A 25,826-nucleotide genomic window follows, 5' to 3' on the forward strand; every position below is an offset into this window, starting at 1 on the left:
GAACAAATTCTTATTTTCAATGACGGCCTAGGAACCGTGGGTTAACTGCCTTGTTCAGGGGCAGGACGACAGATTTGTACCTTGTCAGCTCGGGGATTTGAACCTTTCAGTTACTAGTCCAACGCTCTAACCACTAGGCTACCCTGCCGCCCTCAATGATGATCTTATTTAAACATGTATAGCTCCATTAACTTTTCTGCATAATTTATATCTGGTTTTAGTCATTTAAGTTTACGCTGAAAACATTTTACCAACCCCAAATTTTGGGGAGTGGCGGCAGCACTGCTAAATGAATATAGGGGAAACACTGATCATTTAGTATGTATTAACAAGTATCCTCGATGAAGTGAATGCCATATCCTAATCCTGTTAAAAAGACAAAATACTGCTGGTGCCCAGGTAATTAATCTGTATTACAGGGTTCCCTAACTGCTTGGCCACAGTTGATTTATTTGTATTTTATTTGGCCCCCCCCCCCAAGTTTTCTGAGCTGAATTATTTATTCATTTTTATTGTTGGACATAAGACTGTAAAAACACCAGCAAATCAGCTCCAAGTGGTTTTAACATTGGAAAGCCGTTCCAGAGTATTCCCACGCATAATAGAGATATGATCGTATACAAATATAAGCAAGGTTTGGTGAGGATTGTTTTAGTCAAATATTATATCTGTTTGGGCTTCCTGCGGTCAATTTGCGGTTTACAAATTATGTTTAATTATGTTCTGGGCCGGTCCCCTGACCATCCGCTCAAGAAAAAATTGCCCCGTGCCTGCATCTAGTTCATCCCTGCTGTAATATGGATATACATTTGAAGAATGGATTGTGCACATTGGAGCGTGAAATCACTTGATGGGCCACATCATGCCTGGACTGCTTTAGGACTAGTGTGTGTCATGCTGGGAACCTCTCTCTGGAGCTATGAGGATCATACTGCACTTAGACTGTTTCTAAATAAACAATTTTATGTGGAGCTTATCGTTCACATTCTCTCCTCTCTTTACATGTCCCTTTCTCTCTTCTCTGTTCTCTCTCCCCACCTCTTCCTCTTCACTGTCGAATACCATCATATCATCCATTAGTAGTAAGAAGAACCCTTATTCAGACAAACTTCCAACATCCTCCCCTAACACGTTCCCAGTGCATTCCAACATTCCAAAGTGAATTTCCCTCTGTGAAAGGATCCTCAACGGAATTGAAAGGGAGCTTTATCAAAGCGTTCTATTAGTTTACTTGCACTCACTCCATTCTTCCATCCTTCAGGGAACAATTAAAACCTGTAGAAGTCTTATTTCTGACCTTAGCTGTATCTGGCATTGTGCTGAAATAAAGATATCCAGAGGATAAATTTCACCTGGGTCTAAATTTTAGATAATGTCAATGGCTAGTGTATGTTGAAATATCCAATAATTCATTTGTAGCACCTAGGCTACTTGAGTAAAGCAGCATTGGTCTGCTCAGAATGTGACTCTTTGTTAAAGACCCAGTCCAGTAAAAAAATAAAATGGTTCCCCTATGATTTATGTACAGTTGAAGTCGGAACTTTACATTTAAACTGAGTTTTCACAGTTCCTGACATTTAATCCTAGTAAAAGTCCCCTGTCTTAGGTCAGTTAGGATCACCACTTTATTTTAAGAATGTGAAGTGAATTTCTTTCATCACATTCCCAGTGGGTCAGAAGTTTACATACACTCAATTAGTATTTGGTAGCATTGCCTTTAAATTGTTTAATTTGGGTCAAATGTTTCGGGTAGCCTTCCACAAGCTTCCCACAATAAGTTGGGTGAAGTTTGGCCCATTCCTCCTGACAGAGCTGGTGTAACTGAGTCAGGTTGGTAGGCCTCCTTGCTCCCACACGCTTTTTCAGTTCTGCCCACAAATGTTCTATAGGATTGAAGTCAGGGCTTTGTGATGGCCACTCCAATACCTTGACTTTGTTGTCCTTAAGCCATTTTGCCACAACTTTGGAAGTATGCTTGGGGTCGTTGTCCATTTGGAAGACCCATTTGCGATCAAGCTTTAACTTCCTGACTGATGTCTTGAGATGTTGCTTCAATATATCCACATCATTTTCCATCCTCATGAGGCCATCTATTTTGTGAAGTGCACCATTCCCTCCTGCAGCAAAGCACCCCCACAACATGATGCTGCCACCCCCGTGCTTCACGGTTGGGATGGTGTTCTTCGGCTTGCAAGCCTCCCCCTTTTTCCTCCAAACATAACGATGGTCAATATGGCCAAACAGTTCTATTTTGTTTCATCAGACCAGAGGATATTTCTCTTAAAAGTACGATCTTTGTCCCCATGTGCAGTTGCAAACCGTAGTCTGGATTTTTTATGGCAGTTTTGGAGCAGTGGCTTCTTCCTTGCTGAGCGGCCTTTCGGGTTATGTCGATATAGGACTCGTTTTACTGTGGATATAGATACTTTTGTACCCGTTTCCTCCAGCATCTTCACAAGGTTCTTTACTGTTGTTCTGGGATTGATTTGCACTTTTCGCACCAAAGTACGTTTATCTCTAGGAGACAGAACACGTCTCCTTCCTGAGCGGTATGACGGCTGCGTGGTCCCATGGTGTTTATACTTGGACAGATTAACGTGGTACCTTCAGGCGTTTGGAAATTGCACTGAGTTTGAAGGTAGGCCTTAAAATACGTCCACAGGTACACCTCCAATTGACTCAAATGATGTCAATTAACCTATCAGAAGCTTCTAAAGCCATGACATCATTTTCTGGAATTTTCCAAGCTGTTTAGGCACAGTCAACTTAGTGTATGTAAACTTCTGACCCACTGGAGTTGTGATACAGTGAATTATAAGTGAAATAATCTGTCTGTAAACAATTGTTGGGAAAATGACTTAGTAGATGTCCTAACCGACTTGCCATAACTATAGTTTGTTAAACAAGAAATTTGTGGAGTGTTTGAAAAACGAGTTTTAATGACTCCAACCTAAGTGTATGTAAACTTCCGACTTCAACTGTACATGTATATTTCCATACTATGAGGTTAGAGTAATACTGTGAAATTGTGAAAATGGCAATGTCATTGTAGCGTCATCCTGTTTTGGTGGGATGGCATTTTGGCCAAATGACTTAATAGACCAATCAGAAAGAGTTTCAAACCTCTGCCAATAACACATTTTTTGTTTTCCCTCCCCGCTGACTACTCCCAGACAGTCCTAGCAAAATTTTTGCTAGAGAAATGTATCTTTGCTAAGAAACTCTTTTTGTTTGCTTTTGACCATTTTAATTGAAAACAATCACAGTAAGGTACTTAATTGTTAACCAGAAATTATTTGATATTGAGAAGAAAAATAAATTGCTTTATTGGACCTATATACACTTGGAATTAGCTAATTTGAAAGCAAATGTTTATTTTTAGCTTCCAAACCATTGCTGAAGGATTTAGCTTTTGTTAGTAATCGTACTGTCTCATACAGTGGATATGTGTTATCTGCCCTGGGGCACTTCCACAGGGACCCTTGGTGGCTTGTTGTTGTTTTGGCCCGTGGCGCTTCCGGGTAGCTCCCCCTGGGTATTCGTTGGTTTGGCTTGGGGCATAGGCCTGAAGAGACTTGGAGACTATAGGCCTCTGGGCTGCTCTAAATGAGCACGGCACAGAGACAGATTATTCCAATACTCTATGCTGTTGCTCCAGTTGTCTTCTGGGTCATCATATGGGGTGTGTTTTAACTGTGAGTGGGACACATAATGGTGAAGTCAAACCTTTTAAAGGTCTAGGGTGCATGCGTCACTGGCCATGCATAGATCTTAAGACTTTAGCATCATCCTTCCAGACCTTACCAACTAATTCCCAGGTGTTCTGCCTTTTCCAGCACTCTTTACCATGTTAATGCATTTCTTATTATTCATAAATTATTTGTAGGGATGCACGATATATCGGTGAACATATCGGAATCGGCTGATATTAGCTAAAAATGCCAACATCGATATCGGCCCGATGTCTAGTTTAACGCCGATGTGCAAAACCGATGTCAAAGCTGACGTGCATACCTATATAACATAGGTACATGATGTAATGATGCCACGTAAAAGGTTGTGCAACACAGCATTCCTAACCTAGCCCACAATGTCCGCTGTGTGGATTGATCAGTCAACAAGTCGAGCAGTCATTTGAAAGGGTAAGAACATTTCTGCGAAATTTCAACAACTCAAAAGACAACATCCAATAACGGCAAGATAATGGAATTCATTTCATTGTTCTCTGACGTGGGTGATGTTGGCTTTTGCTGACTGGTCGAGCACCAGTACACATGTTGCCATACCAGAGTTGCACAGTAATAGCGTCACTGCTATTAGCTTCACGACATACTATGGAACGACGTTTGGGTCTTTGCGTGTCAAAAAAATATTAAATAAGCTTTTAATTTGACACGTCAAATAACACAGTTCTGTTATAGAATGTTGTGTGTTCTGAATTTTTAGATGCGAGCCAAGCACCACCACTACAATCAGTAGCACTGTGAAAGCTGTACAAAAAAGTATTTACAATACTGCGTTGGTAATAAAGCATTATTTGTTTGACCTTAACTTCTAGGGTAGCTAGCTTTAGCTTGGTACCTAGCTAGCACCAATACAACCAGCCTGAAAACAATGACCAGTAGAAACTGGAGTCATTTACATTACTTTAAACAATGATTTAGGAATCCTTGTAAGTATTAGCTAGGTAGCCACTTGTTGTTCACCTATGAAATTGAACTTCAGTTCATGAAAATAAATAGCTAGCCAGCTACTTAACCCTGTTGCCCAAAGCTAACGTTATAATCAGCCAATAATCGTTTTCACCGGGAATATTGTTCAATACACATAGGTTGACAATAAATGTGGCTCAATTCACAGTTGTTTCAGAGTCCCGCAATTAGAGCTACGATACTAATGTTCTCTGGGTGTCACTGAGTAGACCCCATGTCATTGATCCACAATCCATATGTAAGTCTGTACAGTGAAATAAGTATGCCCCCAACGCAATTCTGAAGTATAATACATCCAGTGTGATTTCAACAGATTTTTATGAAATTAACAAATTGTCGTTATTTGATTTTATATAACAACGTTCCAACCTCGTTTAGCATGATCTATTAAATTATGGCTTATGTCTACTATTTGTATTCATTTGCATCACTGTTAATTACATACTTTTATTTTGAAGGCTAACCGCAAAGTCCACTATTGTGGCTAATCCTTATTGTGGCTAGCTTCACAGATGGGTCCGACCATTCATCAAATAAGAACAGTCTTATAAATGAGGGTTATTTTAGATGAAACCTAGCTATATAGTTAGCTAGCTAACTACAGCTACTGAAACAGATTATGATATGCGATGTTTTTGGGGAAGAACATTGTTTGCATCCAATGAGCTAGCTAGCTTTTTTTATGACCAGCACTGTAGTTTCGCTTGACAACTTTACCATCATAGCATACGTATCGATGAATCGTTGTGACATATGAAATACGAGTGATAGTGTAATCAATGTGTAATAACTACGTGAAACATTTATTAACGCATAAAAGTATTGTGTGACGTGCAGTCATATTCAGGTCCTGATTGGTCAACAAGCTTATTTGACACGTCAAAAATTGTTATTTGACACGCAAAGACCCAAATGGCTTTCCATAGTTTTAGAAATCCTGGTTGAGAATGAAACGACTGAACGAATTAACAAATCAGCACAGCAAGTAAGTGAAAGAAATAGGTTTTGATTATGTTTTACTATTAATGGGGACATATGTAAATGCCAACAAAATAACTTTTTGGTGTGTGTGTAACCTTTATTTAACTAGGCAAGTCAGTTAATAAACAAATTCTTAATTACAATGACGGCCAAACCCGGATGATGCTGTGCCAATTGTGCTATGGGACTCCCAATCACGGAAGGATGTGATACCTCTTGCACTGAGATGCAGTGCCTTAGACCGCTGCGTCCATGTGTGTGTCTGTGTTAACTATTTAACTGTACTAGAATGCTTAAAAGGCCGCAAAAATGTTAATGTCGGTTATCGGTGTCGTTTTTTTATGGGCAAGGAAAATACCAGGTATCGGCCAAAAATGTTATATCGGTGCGTCACTAATCATTTTTATTTATTTAGTCGAAGCCCCTCAAGCTCCAATTTGAGAATGTACAGCTGCTCTTGTCTGACATGTTTCTGTGTTTAATCATTGAGTTGGGTTGCTCTGCACGTGAGCCTGACTGCTGGCAGCAGATTCCAATACAGCAAAGCAACGTGATCAACAAAGCAACGTGATCGTTATCCCAAGGGCCCATCTCTGATTGTCTGCGAGTGGATGGATTACAAGCCCAAATGCGAACATGGAAAATGTGGGGAATCAGACAGACTTAAAATATTTAAGAACTTTCCTTACCCGCCACCTTGCTGATCATCGCCCAGTCACTGAGGGGGAAAGCGAGTGAGCTGGATGACAGAGTTCCGGACAGTGAGGTGCGGCCTGCCGGCTTCACACTGGTCAGTGCGGACCATGATCTGACCGCTACAGGGAAAAATCACGGCGGGGAGTCTGCCTGCTTGTCAAGGATCAGTGGTATAAATCGATCCTGGTAAGAGAGGGACTCTGTACCCCCGACATGGAATTGCTTTCTGCGTCACTGCAACCCTACTATCCTCCCTGTGAGTTTCCCCAATTGTTTACCGTTTTGTACATTCAAACAAAACCCAATCTAGCAAAGGAATCAGAGATTATTTATCATCTGTCACAGAAATTGGACTCCATTTCCCCTGACACACCCACATTTATATTAGGGAATTTTAACAACTGCACTCTACGCAAGGTCCTGTTCACATACCACCAGTATGTGAAATGCCATCTGAGGAAAATAAGACTCTCGATTTGTGCCATGGGACAATACCAAATGCTTTCTCTGCCACCACCAAACTTCTCCTGGGGACATCAGACCACAACATTGTCTACCTCCGGCCAAGCTTCTATCGGTTCCTGGAGAGGGAGAAACTTACAGTTAAAACTGTCCAGATCCGGAACGAGAACAGTATCACTTGTTTCCAAGGGTGTTTTGACTGTGCTATGTAGGAGTTATTTGAGGACAGCAACTCTGCTCTTAATGAACTCACATATGTTGTTTCAGACTATATAAACTTCTGTGTTGTCAGTTGAGCGTACCAAGGCCTGTAAAATCTTCCCTAGGTATCAAAACATCTAAAATCACTTCTTAGTAGAAAGAAGGCAGTTTATGCTGAGGGTGATGGACAGGCTTTAAGATAATTACAATGTGAGATTAAAAGACTGACACTGGTGGACAAGGAGGCAAAAAAGCAAAGGGTGGAGAGGACCCTCTCCTCAGGAAACTCGAGTGTGGCCTGGCAAGGGATACAATCCATGACTAGTGGCCCCCACAAAGGCAGGGGAAAAGCCAATGCTGACCTTAGGAGAAATTAGGGGCAGAACATGGCTAATGAACTGAATGTTCAGACATGGGATTTGGCGCCCTCTAGATGTCTGTAGACCAAGTTGAGGAGAGTAAGAATGGCATCAACTCCTCTGCAAACTGAAGGGGGTCGAGGAACTGCTTGGTGGATCCGAAGATATGGCTTTAAAACAATTTTATCAAAGCATTTCATTACTAAGGATGTCAAGGCGACAGGATGGTAGTCATTCTGCACAGGGATTAGATCAAATATAATTACATTTCTTACATGCGCCGAATACAACAGGTGTAGATCTTAGCGGGAAATGCTTACTTACAAGCCCTTAACCAACAATGCAGTTCAAGAAATAGAGTTAAGAAAATATTTACTAAATAAACTAAAGTAAAAAATAAGAGGCTATATACAGGGGGTACCGGTGCCGAGTCAATGTGCAGGGGTACAGGATGCTTTAGGAATGGGCGTAATTGTTGAGTTTTTCAACAACGCTGGCACGTGTTGCTGGTCGAGGGAGGATTGAAAAATGTCTAACACCAGCAAATTGTTCAGAGTGCTGTAACACAAATCCACTTATTTTGTCTGGGCCTGGGCTTTCGTGTACATTTCAACCCCTGAACAATTTCGAAACATCAGCCTGAATATGGCTAATGAACAATGTGTTCTTCTCACGATTTGAATCAGACGACTTTGTTGGATGTACAACAAATTAAAGAGTCATTACAAATGTCTGAGACGATTGTTGTGAAACAGGCTGAAGTTTTGAAATTGTTCAGGGGTTGTAATGTACGTGATCCGGAGTTCACAGGAGGTCAAGGTGGGTCCCCACGTGTCGGACAAATGCACCGCCAACAGGGATGTATTTTGTCCCCACTCCTGCATGTCTTGCACACCAACAGTTGTACAAGTTCCCATCCTGACAGAGACATTGTCATGTTCGCTGATGACACTGCCCTGGTCAGCCTGTTGCATGATGATGAGGAAAACCATGGCCCAATCTGAAATGACTTTGTAGAGTGGTGTGATGAATCACACTTGTTTCTCAGCACCAACAAAGAGATGTGTATAGACATCAAGGAAGCGAAAAACTCTGACCTCTGCAACAGCTATCAGAGGTCGGAACATAGATTGTTGTGGAATACAAATATCTGGGTGTCCTCTTGGACAATACGCTTCAGTGGAGTAAATGTACCTCATCTACAAAAAGTGTCAGCAGAGACTGTACTTTGGCAAAAACCTGGGCTATTTTAATTGTTGACTGTACTGTACTGACTCTTTTTTACACATCTTTTATTGAGAGTATTTAAACTTTTTGTTTGTTGGTTTGGTAATCCCGCTGTCAGCCAGAAAAAGATGCTGAGAAGGATTATCACCAGAGCAAGCAAGGTACTTGGAGTCAAACAGACAGGCTTAGATTAGATATTTAATGTCAGGGCCCTCTGTAAGGCTTAAAAAAAAATGTAAGACACCCCCTGTACCTTGATTTTTGAACTACTCCCCTCTGGGTGCAGGTATAGGGCACCGCCCAGCAGGAAAAAAGAGAACTAGACAATAATTTGTGCCAGGTGTGATATCCCTCAACAGCTCAGGTTAATATTCCTATTTCTCTACTATACAGTTCTTGTCCTTTTTCTTAAATGCCATTTTAAACGTGTACATGAATACTGCAACAAAAAAATCCCCACAGGGACAATAGTCAGTAAAATAAGGGTGTGACTGTCATGACATTTTTTTGAAATATGTGCTGTGATTTGTCGATTCAACTCAGTTGACCAAAAAAAAATAATACATTCCATTGCTTAACATCATTTGAATGAGCATTCTACAATTGCCATGGAAATGATTGCATCACAATACCAGGCAGCCATTTCGAGTGTACCCATGAGTTTACCAGTCAAATTGGCAGGGTTATAGGTTCCAAGCCCGTTCATTCTATTTCTGTGTGCTACGGTTGCTGAGGCAACACACCCCACAATGCAGGAGAAGATTTGTTTTCTTGTTTCAGCAAGTAGCAACAAAGTTTAATGTTAAGAGTCCATGTTACGCCCAAATGGACAACAATGCATTAATGCCCAGACGTTTAAAAAAACATTGAAACGGTTATGACGGTTAACCGTCAGTTATACGGTAATTGTGCCAGCCCCGTGTGCACATGTATGTGTGTGTGCTTGTTTGTGCTTGTGTGAGGGAGAAAGCTGTGCGTGAGCACTTATCTGGGCAAATTGATTTATTGTTATAGATGACACACACTCGTTGTTGTAGTCCATGCAACTAAAAACACAACTTTGGAATTTAGCCGTTTTATTTAAGCATTATGAAGCCCTGAGAGGACTATTTAAGATGGTGTTTGATAAAGTATTTTGTGACCAGAACTTCTGGGTTGCTGTTTCGTTGCGTCATTTGAAGGATGGGAGTTAGGCCTAGTGATTTGATGCACTTGAGTGAGCCATGTAGTTAATTATTATGGAGGACGTTCCATAAATAAAGTACATTTTACATACTTAAATGAAATGCAATTTAAAATAGACCACAATTCAATATTCAGGTTTTTATATGATAACTTTTCCAACTTCTGGTAAGATTTTAACCCCAAAATTCCTCAAACTTTTGACCTAGTTATGTTCTTGCTTTGACAGTCATTTCTGAAGATTATTATTTATTTAATGTGTTTAGTGATTCATTATTTATTATAATAATTATTAATTTACGTCTGTCCCTTATTTTAAGGTCAATTCTGTTACGTGAACTGAACTTTTGTTTTAATGTGGTGAAACTATTCCTTTTAGAGATAAAAATCGAAAGCAGCATTGAACATACTGTACACTGAGTATACAAAACATTAAGAACATCTGCTCTTTCCATGACAGACTGACCAGGTGAATCAAGGTTAAAGCTATGATCCCTTATTGATGGCACTTGTTAAATCCACTACAATCAGTGTAGATGAAGGGGAGGAGACAGGTTAAATAAGGATTTTTAAGCCTTGAGACAATTGACACATGGATTGTGTCACAGGGTGAATGGGCAAGACGAAATATTTAAGTGCCTTTGAATGGGGTATGGTAGTAGGTTGCCAGGTGCACCGGTTTGTTTCAAGAACTGCAGTGCTGCTGGGTTTATCACGCTCAACAGTTTCCTGTGTCTATCAAGAATGGTTCAACACCCAAAGGACATCCAGCCAACTTGACACATCTGTGGGAATCATAGGAGTCAACATGGACCAGCATCCCTGTGGAATGCTTTCGACACCTTGTAGAGTCCATGCCCCGACGAATTGAGGCTGTTCTGAGGGCAAAGGAGAGGGGGGAGACAACTCAATATTAGGAAGGTGTTCCTTATTTTTGGTATACCAAGTGTATCATAGTATAAAAGGTGAGCTCATTCTACTCTTTTGTGGCCATTTTCTGTTTTGTGGTAGAAAACTGAGCATGTCGAGCTGTTACCCATAGATGTCGAGCTGTTACCCATAGATGGATAGGCTATAAATGTTTTAACAATTGACCAATAAAGATCCCTTTGTTGGTCAATTGCACACAAGCTCCAACTGAAATTTGACTTCCACTTTTAACCCAACCCCTTCAAAATATACATACACATACACTGAACAAAAATATAAACGCAACAATTTCTATTTACTGATTTACAGTTCATATAAGGAAATCAGCTAATTAAAATAAATTCATAAGGCCCTAATCTATGGATTTAACATGACTGTGCAGGGGCACAACCATGGGTCAGTGTGGGAGGGCATAGGCCCACCCACTTGGGAGCCAGGCCCAGGCAATCAGAATAAATTTTTCCCCACAAAAGGGCCTTATTACAGACAGAAATACTACACGTGGTCTGTGGTTGTGAGGCCGGTTGGATGTACTGCCAAATTCTCTAACACGGCGTTGGAGGCGGCTTAAGGTAGAGAAATGAACATTCAATTCTCTGGCAACAGTTCTGTTGGTCACTCCTGCAGTCAGCATGCCAATTGCACGCTCCCTCAAAACATCTGTGGCTTTGTGTTGTGACATTAACTGCACATTTTAGTGGCCTTTTATTGTCCCCAGCACAATGTACACCTGTGTGATGACCCTCCGGTTGCTAGTTCACTTTCCCGTCGGACCGGGGAATCTAACCGCAAGCCTACTTACCCCTCCCTGTTGCACACAACACGCTTTCATTCTCCCTGTCACAATGGGATTCATGGCTGGTTTAGGATGAAAACCTCAACCCTGTTACTTTAATGGCACTTACTATAGTCAAAATTGTTATTTAACAGCCTGATGTTTTTTTTTTTTTATGAAGTTGAGCATGTGCTTTTTATGACAATGTTAAAATGAGGTGTAATGAATAGTTTGTTTTGCCAAAGTTACACTACCCCAAATTTACTGTATTTGTGGAACGCCCCATGGGCAGCATTCTTATTGATGATACTGCAGTTAAAGGGGCAATTGGCAGTTGAAACAATAACAAAGCGTAATACCCGCCACAGTTTCGGTTAAAAGCTGAGAGATGGGGCTGGAGAAATGTAACCATTCTCAAATTCATGGACCGAGCTAGGGATGCAAGGACGGGCCATCCATGATATTAGTTTTTTTGAAGCTATACAGTTTGTTTACATTTACTTTGTTTACAAAGATTGGAGTAAAATAAGCTATTTTGGGTCCTGATGGGTATGACATTTGAACTAAGTTAATAAGGCATTTATAAGTTATATTCTTCAAGACTTTGAGTACATTCAGTATCATACATTTACAGTGGGTATCATAAGTATTCACCCTCCACCCCTTTGGATTTTTTCACATTTTATTGCATTAGAAAGTGGGATTGAAATAGATTGAATAGATTTTTTTGTCAATGATCTACATAAAATGCTACATTTCAATGTGAAAAACTAAAAAACTTGTTCTAATTTGTGCAAATTAATAAAAATGAAATAACTCCAATATAGTAGTTGCATAAGTATTCACCCTCTTTGTTTGGGCAGCCTAAATTAGTTCAGGAGTAAAATGTGGTACATCACATTGTTACATGGATAATTGGGTTGACATGGTTTTTGAATGACTACCCCTTCTTCTGTCCACCATACATACAATATCTGTAAGGTCCCTCAGTCAAGTATTACATTTAAAGCACCGATTCAACTACAAAGACCAGGGAGCTTTTTGAAAGCCTCATGAAGAAGAGCAGTGATTGGTAGATGGGTAACAATAACAAATCAGACATTGAATATCACTTTAAGCATGGTCAAGTTAATAATTGCAGGGCATTTGGAAAGTATTCAGACTTTTTCCAAATTTTGTTACGGTACAGCCTTGTTTTTTTCTCTCATCAATCTCCATACAATACCCCATAATGACAAAGCAAAAACAGTTTTTTATACATTTTTGCTCATTTATATAAAATAAACACATTTAGGTAAGTATTCATACCCTTTACTCAGTACTTTGTTGAAGCACCTTTGGCAGCGATCACAGCCTCGAGTCTTCTTGGGTATGATGCTACAAGCTTGGCACACCTGTATTTGGGGAGTTTCTCCCTTTCTTCTCTGCAGATCCTCTCAAGCTCTGTCAGGTTGGATGGGGAGCATCGCTGCACAGCTATTTTTCAGTTCTCTCCAGAGATGTTTGATCGAGTTCAAGTCAGAGACTGGTCCTGAAGCAACTCCTGCGTTGTCTTGGCTGTGTGCTTAGGGTTGTTGTCCTGTTGTAAGGTGAACCTTCGCCCAAGTAAAATGTTGCTCTTTTTCATTATGTGATATTGTGTGTAGATTGAGGATTTTTTTTATTTGTTTAGAATAAGGCTGTAAAGCAACAATGTGGAAGAAGGGAAGGGGTCTGAATACTTTACGAATGCACTGTATGCTGTGGATGATGTATTAAACCACCCAGATGCATCAAAAATACAGTCATCCTTCTGAACTAAGCAGCATGACTGGGGGGAAACTGCTCAGGGATGTCACCATGAGGTCATTGGTGATTTTAACATAGCTACGGAGTTCAGTGTCTGTGATGGCAGAAAACTGAGGGTGGTCAACAACATAGTAGTGAGTGGCGCCACAATAATGAACTAAATGACAGAGTGAAAAGAAAAATACAAATATAAAGAATAAAAAACTTCAAAAACATCCATCCTGTATGCTACAAGGCACTAAAGTTGTACTACGAAAAAACAAGGCAAAGTAATACACTTCCTGGCCTTAATGCAAACACAACACATCACTGAGTAACTGCCTCCTTATTTTCAAGCATGGTGGTGACTGCATCATGGTATGGGTATGCTTGATATTGGCGAAGACTAAAATAAAAAGAAATGGGATGGAGTTGAGCACAAGTAAAATCCTAGAGGAAAACCTGCTCCAGTCTGCTTTACACCAGCAAACTGGGAGAGGAATTTACCTTTCGACAGGAAAATAACATATTGCACAATCCAAGTGTGCAAAGACTCAGCTGTAATAATTTCCAATGGTGTTTCTAACATGAATTATTCAACAGGTGGGTCTAATCCTGAATGCTGATTGGTTAAAACCATATTCCAGCTGGTGTCTATTCCACAAGTTAACACCAGTTAAATCTATGACGTTAAAATGCCTATTTCTCTGTTCCATCTGACTGTGCAATCCACTGTCTCATCAGCCCAGCCAGAGAATTTATAAACTTGATTTCCACTATAGAAAGCATCTAGACTTTATCTCACATTTCTTTTAGACTAACATTTAGTTTTCAGCAGAGGAGATTTGTATAAAACTTGCTGTCTCTCTCCGGTATTTGCAACATTGTTCCAATATTCAAACTCGACCTCCAGCTCTCCCATAGTAATGAACATGTCGGGAGTCAGGATGAGACTGACAAACAGGCAGCGCTTCTCAGCCTGTCGAAATCATGAATACAAAGAAATGTAAATTTAAAAAAGTTTAAATGAAATGAAGTGCAGCTAGTTTGCATTCTTTCCAACTTTTGATGTGATTGTGTTAGCTGTGTTGTTGGCTAGCTCCTCTGAACATTTTGTCCTGACGAGGGAGCATACGTTCTATGTCAGGTGAAATCGCGCCTCAATAGCTCATTGTTATTGATGTATCCAAACAAATGTCACTAGAAAACTGCTTATGCAAATGCTGACACTTTGCTGTTATCCTGGCTGCACTTTTTGACCTGACTTTAAGTTAGCTAGCAACCAAGGGATAAGAATGTTGCCAGCCGGTATAGCGATGGAAAATTTAGAACGAATGACTGGGTTGTGTCCATAGATACAGAACAAAAAGACTTAACGACTGGGTCGCGTCTCTGGCAACCGAAGCGATGGCACTAATGACCAGCCGGCTTGGGGAGCAACCCTCGATTTGTGTCGGGACTATATCTTGTGGAAGGATGAAATAGTGTGAATAAATTAATCAAAAGAACGTTATATTATTAGTATTTACTTTTACCCCTTTTTCTCCCCAATTTCGTGATATCCAATTGGTAGTTAGTCTTGTCCCATCACTGCAACTCCCGTACGGACTCAGGAAAGGTGAAGGTCGAGAGCCATGCGTCCTCTGAAACACGACACTGCCAAGCCGCACTGCTTCTTGACACTGCTCGCTTAACCCGGAAGCCAGCCACACCAATGTGCCCGCACCGCCACAAGGAGTCGCTAGAGTGCGATGGGACAAGGTATCCTGGCCGGCCAAACCCTCCCCTAACCCAGACGACGCTGGGCCAATTGTGTGCCGCCTTATGGGTCTCCCGGACGCGGCCGGCTGCAACACAGCCTGGCATCGAACCTGGGTCTGTATTATCGCCTGAAGCACTGCGATGCACTGCCTTAGACCTCTGCGCCACTCTGTAGTCACAAAATAACGTTTTTAACGAAAATGTCAATCATTAGTTTAATATGTTGGTAACCCGTTGTATAAAAGTGATAATGGCTTCGAAGCCGTTGTTTGGAGGATATATTGGCTCAGTTTGCCAAATTCGTCTCGGGCCTAACACCCATGCCAATACATCCTCCAAACACCGGCTTCTCGGGCATTATCACTTAAATGACTCGGGTGAATACTTATCACATCAAGGTATATTAGTGTTTTTTATTTTATAATTTTTATTACACTTTGACATTGGTCTTTTGTGTAGATCGTTGACAACAAAAAAATACAATTAAATACATTTTTATCCCAATGGGTGGGTCTGGGCACACCCGTGCCTATACCCCTGTAACGATGGCACTGCTTGAAAAATAGATAGGCCCACCAACTCAGATTGAAAAAAATTATAATTATTTGTCTTTTTACCTAAAAATGCAAACACCATTAGATATAATTCATAGCAAGCAGTGCACTGGTTTAGTTAGATTTCATTAAATATAATGACCTGTAATGACATTAACTCTCACGTGATGGATTGCCAAAAAGAAATAACTGAAAGCCACACCCCCAATCAGCCAACGAATATGACTGCATTGAGGGATATGTCACTGCTTCTATGGCTATATTTAATGTATTTATTTAACCCTTATTTTACCAGGTAAGTTGACTGAGGACACATTCTCATTTAAAGCAACGACCTGGGGAATAGTTACAGGGGAGAGGAGGGATGAATGAGCCAATTGGAAGCTGGAGATGATTAGGGGAAGAGCCAGATTGGGAATTTAGCCAGGACACCGGGGTTAACACCCCTACTCTTACGATAAGTGCCATGGGATCTTTAGTGACCACAGAGAGTCGGGACACCCGTTTAACATCCTACCCGATAAACTGCACCCTACACAAGGTAATGTCCCCATCACTTTACTGGGGCATCAGGATATTATTAATTTTTTTACCAGATGAAAGAGTGCCTCTTACTGGCCCTCCAACACCACTTCCAGAAGCATCTGGTAGCCCATCCAGCGACTGACCAGGACCAACCCTTCTTAGCTTCAAAGGCAAGCCAGCAGTGGCCTGCAGGGTGGTATGCACCATGCCACTGCCAATTTCATTTGTTAATTTAGCAAACAAGACAGCTCATAATCCAGTGCCTTTATCACAGCCAAGAAACCTATATTTTAGCTTACATTTTTCAAAATGCTAAATAAATAGCATGAGATTAGCTATAAAACTGAATATTTTTGTCTGCCCCATGGCAAAATGTGTAGAATTGCAGGAAATTGGCTTTAAAATTACAACATTTTCTCTCATCCTCATGGCAAAATGTGTAGAATAGCATGAGATTAGCTATAAAACTGCAACAACAGAAAAATATTTGTCAAATGGCAAAATGTGTAAAATTGCAGAAAGTGTGCTCCCTTCCCACCCAATCACAAAACATACCCTGCGTGGTGATACTCAGCACGTAACAGCAGTACCAGCTAAAACTAAAAACCAGCTAATCAGTTTAGAGTCACATTAACAATAGAAGTTATTGTTTTCTAATCCATTTTTGGATAAGTAATTTCTGTTGCATGTTAAAATGATAATTATTTCAGACATCGATAATGTTTCTTTATTTTGTTGCTGTGGTCACCTGTGCCTGTCGCCCTCATGTGAACACACTTGCCGCTTTGACTAGAGAGACAAATGGTGTACTAGGCAGGGAACTCTGCTCTATTCCGCTGGCTGTCTGAAAAGCACTTAAGAGTAACTTACATTTTACTTGGATTTCAGAGTTTATTTAAATAACTCATATGGCTATATATGTAATATATTGATGATAGGAAGGAATGTCTATCGATCTATTCATGTTTAATGGACATAGTGAGTACTGTAGAGCCGTGTCTCTGGAGGCCAACTTGGTTCTTTGAGTGTTTGATCATGCAGTATTGGAATGGATTTGCATGGGATTAGTAGCGACTCCATGACAACAATATTTGCACATTATTATTAAAAAGATTATTCAAGCTCTGTCAAGTTGGTTGTTGATCATTGCTAGACGGCCATTTTCATGTCTTGCTATAGACTTTCAAGTAGATTTAAGTCAACACTAACTAGGCCACTCAGAAACATATGTCGTCTTGGTAGGCAACACCAGTGTAGATTTGGCCTTGCGTTTTAGGTTATTGTCCTGCTGAAAGTAGATTTCTTTCCTTCTAGTATCTGTTGGAACCAGGTTTTCCTCTCTGATTTTGCTTGTGCTAAGCTCTATTCCCTTTCCTTTTTATCCCCCCAAAAAAACCCTCTGTAGTCCTTGCCGATGACAATCATAGCCATAACATGATTCAGCCACCACCATGCTTAAAAATAGGAAGTGTCAGTGATGTTGGATTTGCCCCAAACATAATGCTTTGTATCCAGGACATAAAGTTAATTTCTTTGCCACGATTTTTGCAGTTTTACTTTAGTGCCTTATTACAAACAGGATGCATGTTTTGGAATATTTTTTATTCTGTACAGGCCTTTTTCTTTTCACTCTGTCATTTGGGTTATTATTGTGGAGTAATTACAATGTTGTTGATCCATCCTCAGGAGAAAACTATCACAGCCATTAAACTCTAACTGTTGTAAAGTCACCATTGGCCTCATGGTGAAATTCCTGATCAGTTTTCTTAATCTCGGGCAACTGAGTTAGGATGGACGCCTGTATCTTTGTGTTGACTGGTTGTGTTGATGCACCTTCCAAAGTGTAATTAATAACTTCACCATGCTCCAAGGGATATGCATTTATATTTTTACCCATCTGCCAATGGGTGCCCTTTGCGAGGCATTGGAAAACCTCCCTGGTCTTTGGGACTGAATCTGTGTTTGAAATTCACTGCTCGGCTGAGGGACCTTACATATAATTGTATGTGCGTGTTACAGAGAGGAGGTAGTCATTCACTGTCAAACACTGTTTTTGTCCATGCAACTTATTGTGACTTTTTAAGCAAATGTATACTCCTGAACTTAATTACACTTTGACATTATGGGGTATTGTGTGTAGGCCAGTGACACAAAATCTAAATTTTCAATTCCGGTTGTAACACAACAAAATGTTAACGTTTCAAGGGTTGTGAATACTTTCTGAAGACACTTTAAATATTCATGAAGCTAGCAGGGTTGAGATGCTGACTAAAAAGCTGCCTTGCATACATTATCATCATTAACTACATGTGCAGAGAGCAGATGCTATGAAATACATTGCCCACATTAACAACCTGTGCATAGCCCACGAGCCCATTCAATCCAGTCCTGTGGAGGTTTGAGTTCAAAACAAAAGATTGGGGAAATGTATTATTTTATTAACAAATAACTGCCCTTTTGACAAACAAATATGTCTGGAAAGAAATCTGGCCGCCCTCCGCTGAATTCTGAAAACCCTGATGTGGCCCTCGAGCCAAAATGATTTGTCACTTACACTACGAATACACATCGCATACATTATTGCTTGAATGGGAATGCGCATCGGATTCAATGGCAATACATCTTTGCCATTTTACCCCTCTTTCTTAAAGGAAATGTAGGATTTGTACATTCACATATGAATTTCCTTTTTTATCCAGGTTAGAAGTGCCCTTTATCTATCGCTCACTGCTTTGAGAATAGAGGTAGTCCACTAGCTAACTAAACTGGCCTATACTACACCTCTAAGAGAGATTCAGACAACTAGGCTAATGCATCCAACAACAATAACCTACAAAGTGCAGGGGAGGTTTATTTCTTTGTTAATTCACCTTATGACGCCTGCCAACAAAGGCGCATCCAATTTGTTGCGATTATTTTCCTCCTTCCGGTCCATTCACAAATGAGCAAAATGTTGTTAAATATGATTAAAATGTGTCATAACTATTAAATAACGTGCACAGAATTTGAAATATATGTTCACTCATATATCCCTTTCATACACAGACCAAATTCCAACTATTTTACCATGCCTACTGATATTTATAAAAGGGGTTCATACAAACATTTCCTTATGCTTGTGCTTCTCTCGGAACTAGAAGCACAAGCATTTTGCTACACTCGCAATACCATCTACTAACCATGTGTATGTGACTAATAAAATTTGATTTTATATTTTTTATAGGTAACATACCTCATCTTCTGTCTGAAATTGGTAATAGAGAATGCTGTGTGGTGTTCGCTTTGTGGCACAACAGATTCCAAATATCCTAATGTTATCTACAGTCAACATTTCGGCACGGTTTACATTTTTTCTAATATGCTAACACCACCGTTCATTCTCTGTGAGAATGCTAATGCTAACTGACGATGGCTTCTGAGTATTATACTACGTGAAAACAAACATTTACATATTTTTTGTAATATCTTTCAAATTCTGTTCGCATAATTTAATCGTTTTGACAAATATAATTCATATTTAACAAAGTTTTACTTGTTTGTCAATCGGCCGGAAGGAGGAAAACAATCACGTTCGATCAGGAACTGGATCAAGTGGGTGGCGTCAAAAGCTGGATAGAGCTTTATTTTAAATTATTGATTGTTGCTAACAGAATTTGATTCCACCCAAAGTGAGTCTGTCTGCAGTGTGACAGAGGCTTGAAGTGGTACCAATCAATGTGCCGGAGTGGCCTACTCTACGTCCCTATAGGCCCTGGGAAAAATTCCAAATTAGTCACTATAAAGGACACAACCTTAGTATCTGGTAGGTGAGACTCATAGAATGATGTATGATTTGTATCTGATATGGTCAGACCCTTGAAGAGCATGTATGTCTAGAACCTTCCTATTTCTTGATTAGCAGATAGGACACACAGATGCACACAAAATATCCTTGAGTGGGAGCAAAGTGCTGTCTGCTGGATAGTCAGAGCTTGTTTTAGGGGGCTTACAGAAGAGCCCAGAGAGGGAGAGAGAGAGAGAGGGAGAGGGAGAAATAGAAATAGACAGACAGCATGAGAGGGAAGAGAGGCCAAATTCTGGGAAGGGAGAGGAGAGGGAGGGGATTTGAAAGGGTAAGAGGTGTGTGTTTCTGGGGATGCAAGCAGACTGCTATTCCAGGCGTTAGGAGCGGTAACCCTGTCACTTCACATTACCGTCAGACACAAGCTTCGTGTGTGTGTGTGTGTGTGTGTGTGTGTGTGTGTGTGTGTGTGTGTGTGTGTGTGTGTGTGTGTGTGTGTGTGTGTTGGGAGGGGGGTTGGATCATCCACCATGACACTCCACATCACTGTTAAATTGAGCTCCTCGTGGCAATCTAGGAAGAGTTTGCTGACCTATACACACACCAGTATGGCTCTGTGGCTGTGGTCAGTTTAGTTATTGCACATCCATGGAAAGAAACCCTGTCAAAAGCAGCTCTTACAAGCCCATAGTGAGTCACATGATAAACAACAGGGTTACAGTAGCTGGGTTCCGTAATGATTAGTAAAGGTTCGTCATTAATCCCATCATCATGTATTTCTCATTTATATGTTAATTCCTAGTGGCTTGAATACTATCTGGGAGTAGCTAGGTTCCAGAATGATTAGTAAAGGTTCATCATTAATCCCTTATTCATGTATTTCTCATTTACATTTTAGTTCCCTAGTGGCTTGAATTGTTAAAAATATGCAGATTTCCGTATCAATTTCAATTAGATTTATTGATTGCTTTGTTGTATAGCTTTCTACTTTGTCTCATCAATGTTCTGTCATTTGCTCCTTTTCTGTGGCGAGATGCAGATTCTCTTGATAGATTAAGGCTCCTAGGAGTCCGTCCCAATAGGCACCCTATTCCCTATAAATGCACTATTTTTGATCAGAGTCCTATGGGCCCTTGTCAACAGTAGTGCACTACACATAGGGAATAGGGTGCCATTGGGGACTCAACCCCGTTCTACTATACCTTTCTGTGCGGATTAACACTAAGGGCTGAACAGAGTAAAGGAAATGTAAATAATAATTGACATGAAAATAAGATTGTTGGTGATTAGACAAGTTTGTTACGCGTAATTGATCAGCGCTAATAATCCAGAAACATAAACACACAGCTGCAGTCTCTACCTCTTGATGGTTTGTGTTTGCTTCAATCACTGAGCTGCAAAACTCCGTCACTAATCAGGTAGATGTGGAAAACACACTGGTGGGAAAAGTAGAGGGTGTGTTTGAATCATTTAGATGTTGGAGAATGTATTTATTATCATATTAACCCGTATGGTGCTGTAGTTAGGCAGGCTTGCAGGAGTGTGGTGTTTTGCTCGACTCAGCAACAGTTATTTTATTTTGATTTATTTAACCTTTATTTAACCAGGAAGGTTTGAGTTTCTCCAAGTGTTCTTGACTAATGTTGGATCGTGGACTGCATGACGGCGTAGTTTGTTCAAGTCCTTAGCTGTTCAAAATGTGCTAGTGAGTCAAATCATTGAGACTCACGATATCACTTGGTTCCTAGCACTGAAACGAGACATGGATCTTGGCAGTGGATGTTGATATTCCCTGGGCCTGCTGAGGGGTGGCATCCTCAAGAGCATCCATCCCTTAGTGCCAGGCCAGCCTCTCACTGCCTGGTGAGATAGGACCTTGCACACTGTAAAGCACACAGAGATTAGGAGTCTGTCTGGCTCATCTCTCCCTCCCTCTAATGTGATGTGTGTTTATCTGTTTCAGAGATGAGCTCAGAGAACCTGAGGACATGCTTCCAGATAGTCAACGCCTACATCTACCTGTCAGCTACTGACTTCCTACAGAACTATGCTGAGGGCCTGTGCAGATCCTTCTGTAATCTACTCAAAGATATCACCAACGAAGGACAAGTCCAAGTTCTGAAGGTAGTGTGTGTGTTTGTGTCTGTGCTTGTGTGCCCGCGCTTGCACCCTTTTGTACAATTGTTTTCACTCTGTTTTACTCTCCATTATCGATGTGCCGGTCGGCTTTAGGAATTTAATCATGGCTATTCTGAGAATTGTATTTCTGGGAAAACTCCACTTCTAACACGACTGTGCTGCTGCCTAGCATGAGTCCAAAGGGGGGGCGCTCTGCTCGCGCCGCCAATGCCAAATCCTTTCAGCCTCCTAAGGGGGAAGAGGCGCTGTCGTGCCTTATTCAAGACTGTGTTGTTGTGTGTACCATGTTAATTCCTTTGTGATGTGGACAGTGAGGAACTTGAAGCTCTCGACCCGCTCCCCTCCAGCCCCGTACTGTATAGTATTGGGGAAGAGAGGGATGCAGGGATCACAGAACAGATACAAGAACCACAAATCTCTTTCTTCCTCTAGAGCAGGGTTTCCCAAACTCAGTGCCATCTAGGCTCCCTGCCATCCAAGTCCTCTATATCAGGCGGTGTCAGATGTAGGCCCTAAAAATTGTCAGAGACTCCAGCCACACCCAAGTTATAGACTGTTCTCTCTGCTACCGCGAGGCAAGCGGTACCGGAGCACCAAGTCTGGAACCAACAGGACCCTGAACAGCTTCTTCCCCCAAGCCATAAGACTGCTAAATAGTTAACCAATAGCTACCGGGACAATCTGCATCGACTCTTTTTCCTTTAACTCTTTTGATTCTTCACAGACTCTGCTGCTACTGTTTATTGTCTTGTTGCCTAGTCACTTTATCCCTGCCTATATGTACATATCAACTTCAATTACCTCGTACCCCTACACATAGACTCGGCACTGGTAGCCCGTGTATATAGCCAAGTTATTGTTACTCATTGTGTATTTATTCCTCACGTTATACTTTTTTCTAATATTTTTGTTTTTCTCTCTGCATTGTAGGGAAGGGCCGTAAGTAAGCATTTTACTGTTAGTCTACACCTGTTGTTTACAAAGCATGTGACAAATAAAATGTGTTTTGATTTGGAGGCAGTATGAGCCAACAGTAGTGTACTGCACCAGTAACTGGGCAAGGCTTTGGGGTTATATCAGCAGTGAGAGTTAACGCTGTGCTCAAATTCACACTAAAAACAACAAGCACAGTGTTACTTGAACAAAGCAACTGCCCAGTATAAGGTCACTCTAATTGTACTGCCCAGTAGGATGCAAAGGTTGTTTCGCTCTGGGCACAGCCTGTACATAAAACTAATAGTTCAAATGAACATTGTACAGTAATGGGAGACCAATGCTGGTTTAATCTAGCTGTGGATGAGGACTATGTTTGATTTCCTCTTTATCTCGGTGGGCCAAAGACTAAATAAGACTACATATTTTACAAAGAAACAAGCAAATATTTTCCCTGCCTCCCCCCCAGCCTGTGCGTACAGTATGTCCATCAGTGTAACAGGGCAGTGAGGGGGAAAAACCTCTCCCTGTACCAGGAGTTCGCCTTCAGCTGTTAACACCGTGCTTCTACACCTGCATTACTTGCTGTTTGGGGTTTTAGGCTGGGTTTCTGTACAGCACTTTGAGATATCAGCTGATGTAATAAGGGCTATATAAATACATTTGATTTGATTAAATCAAAGAGGGAATAACAAGGCTGTGTGCTCTTTTAATACTGCATTGCTTTAGTGGGTCACCCTGATAGCTAACTCCCTCCCTACTTAGCTCCGCTTTCTCGCTCTTCCTTTCCTTTGTTTCCCTCCTTTTCCTCTCCATCTTTGCTTCCATCCATCCATTTTAGAATTTAATGGTGCCAAACATATGGAAACCATGATACATGTGTTTGATTCCATTTTTTCCAATCTGTTCCAGTAATTACCATGAGCCCGTCCTCTGCTTTAAAATCCCACCAGATGCCACTGGTCTCCATGTATACTGAACAAAAATGTAAATGCAACATGCAACAATTTCAAAGATTTTACTGAGTTACAGTTCATATAAGGAAATCAGTTCATTGAAATAAATTCATTCGGCCCTAATCTGGGGATTTCACATGACTGGGCAGGGGCGCAGGCATGGGTGGGCCTGGGCGGGCATAGGCCCACCCATTTGGCGGCCAGGCCCAGCCAATCAGAATTAAATTTTCCCGCATAAAAGGGCTTTATTATAGACAGAAATAATGTGCAGCACCGCCTCAGATGATCCCGCAGGTGAAGAAGCTGGATGTGAAGGTCCTGGGCTGGTGTGGTTACACATGGTCTGCGGTTGTGAGGCCGATTTGGACGTACTGTTAAATTCTCTAAAACAATGTTGGAAGCGGCTTGTGGTAGAGAAATTAACATTTAATTCTCTGGCGGAGATTCCTGCAGTCAGTATGCCAATTGCACGCTCCCTTAAAACTTTAGACATCTGTAGCATTGTGTTGTGACAAAACTGCACATTTTAAAGTGGCATTTTATTGGCCGCAGCACAATGATCGTGCTGTAATGATCGTGCTTTTTAATCAGCTTCTTGATATGCCACACCTGTCAAGTGGATAGATTATCTTGGCAATGAGAAATGCTCACTAACAGGAATGTAAAACAAATTTGTGCACAAAATGTGAGCGAAAATAAGCTTTTTGTGCGTATGGAACATTTCTGGACCCTTAGCTCATGAAACATTGGACCAACACTTTACATGTTGCGTTTATATTTTTGTTCGGTATATACTTGGTGATCTGGTTTCTAAAGTGATTGATGTGGTGTTCATAGCTGCATTGGCTTGTTCAGTGGGTTTGGGAGGCTGACGGGAACTTAATGAGAGGGGAGGACTAGAGGGAAGAAGAGAGAGTAGGAGAAGGATTAAGGGTGAGATGAGGTGGAGATGTGTACAGACTGGTCAGCACTGTCGATTTGGGAGTCGCCCCTCGGAGCAACAGGAGAGTAACGAGGGAAGGAGGGAGTGAGAGGAGGAGAAGGGTGGTGTGTGGTGGGCTCTGAAGGACAGAGTTGTGCGTGTCTGTGTTTTTTCTGTGGGGACAGTGTCAGCCACTTGCCTCCCTGTTGAAGAGGATGACTGAGGAGGAAAAGCAGCTCAAGTCTGCGATGCCAGTGTGAGAGACAGAGAGAGAGGCTGAGGCCAGGCACTGTGCTGCTGTGTCCCGCTGGCCCCTGAGAGAGAGGGAGAAAGCAATAGAAAGAGATGGGGAGAGGGAGCAGAGAAGTGGGGGAGACAGAAATAGTAAAAGAGAGAAAGTCGGGGAGATGGAGAGAGTAAGAAAGAAATGCATGAGTCTCGGTGTCAGATTACAGCCACCTGTTTGAATCCACTGCCATCTTGGATCTAGTGTGGAACAAGACAATCCTTGTATTCAGCAGATGGCCCACATCTCTCTCTTTTACCTCAGTTTGTTGCGTCAGTGGCCATTTGGCAATAGAGTGTCCAATTTTTTTATTTAATTGAGTGTGTGGAATAGTTCTAGATTAAAAACATTTTAAAATATATGGTACTTTTCTGTGAAAGCTTCTCTCCCTCCCCTCTTTCCCGCTCTCCCTCCATTCCCCATATATTCTTCATCAAGCACTATAACAAGCCATTACACAGAGTGTACAAAACACTGCTCTTTCCATGACATACTGACCATGTGATATCAGGTGAACGCTACGATCCCTTATTGATGTCACTTGTTAAATCCATTTCAATTAGTGTAGTTGGTTAAAGAAGGATTCTTAAGCCTTGAGACAATTGTGACATGGATTGTGTATGTGTGCCATTCAGAGAGTGAATGGGCAAGACAATAGATTTAAGTGCCTTTGAACG

General features: G+C 41.1%; 1 protein-coding gene across 1 annotated transcript in view; it reads left to right on the plus strand.

Annotated features, from left to right (window-relative positions):
- The window catches only part of ipo11 (importin 11), a 255,541-nt gene that overhangs the window by 132,808 nt on the left and 96,907 nt on the right, over positions 1-25,826 (plus strand). The window contains exon 23 of the mRNA XM_014171158.3: positions 21,877-22,037. Coding sequence (XP_014026633.1) covers positions 21,877-22,037 — 161 coding nt within the window. The remainder of the gene's footprint in view (positions 1-21,876; positions 22,038-25,826) is intronic.

The sequence above is a fragment of the Salmo salar genome, chromosome 24 (genome assembly GCF_965601325.2).
Source record: "Salmo salar chromosome 24, fSalSal1, whole genome shotgun sequence".
NCBI lineage: Eukaryota > Metazoa > Chordata > Actinopteri > Salmoniformes > Salmonidae > Salmo > Salmo salar.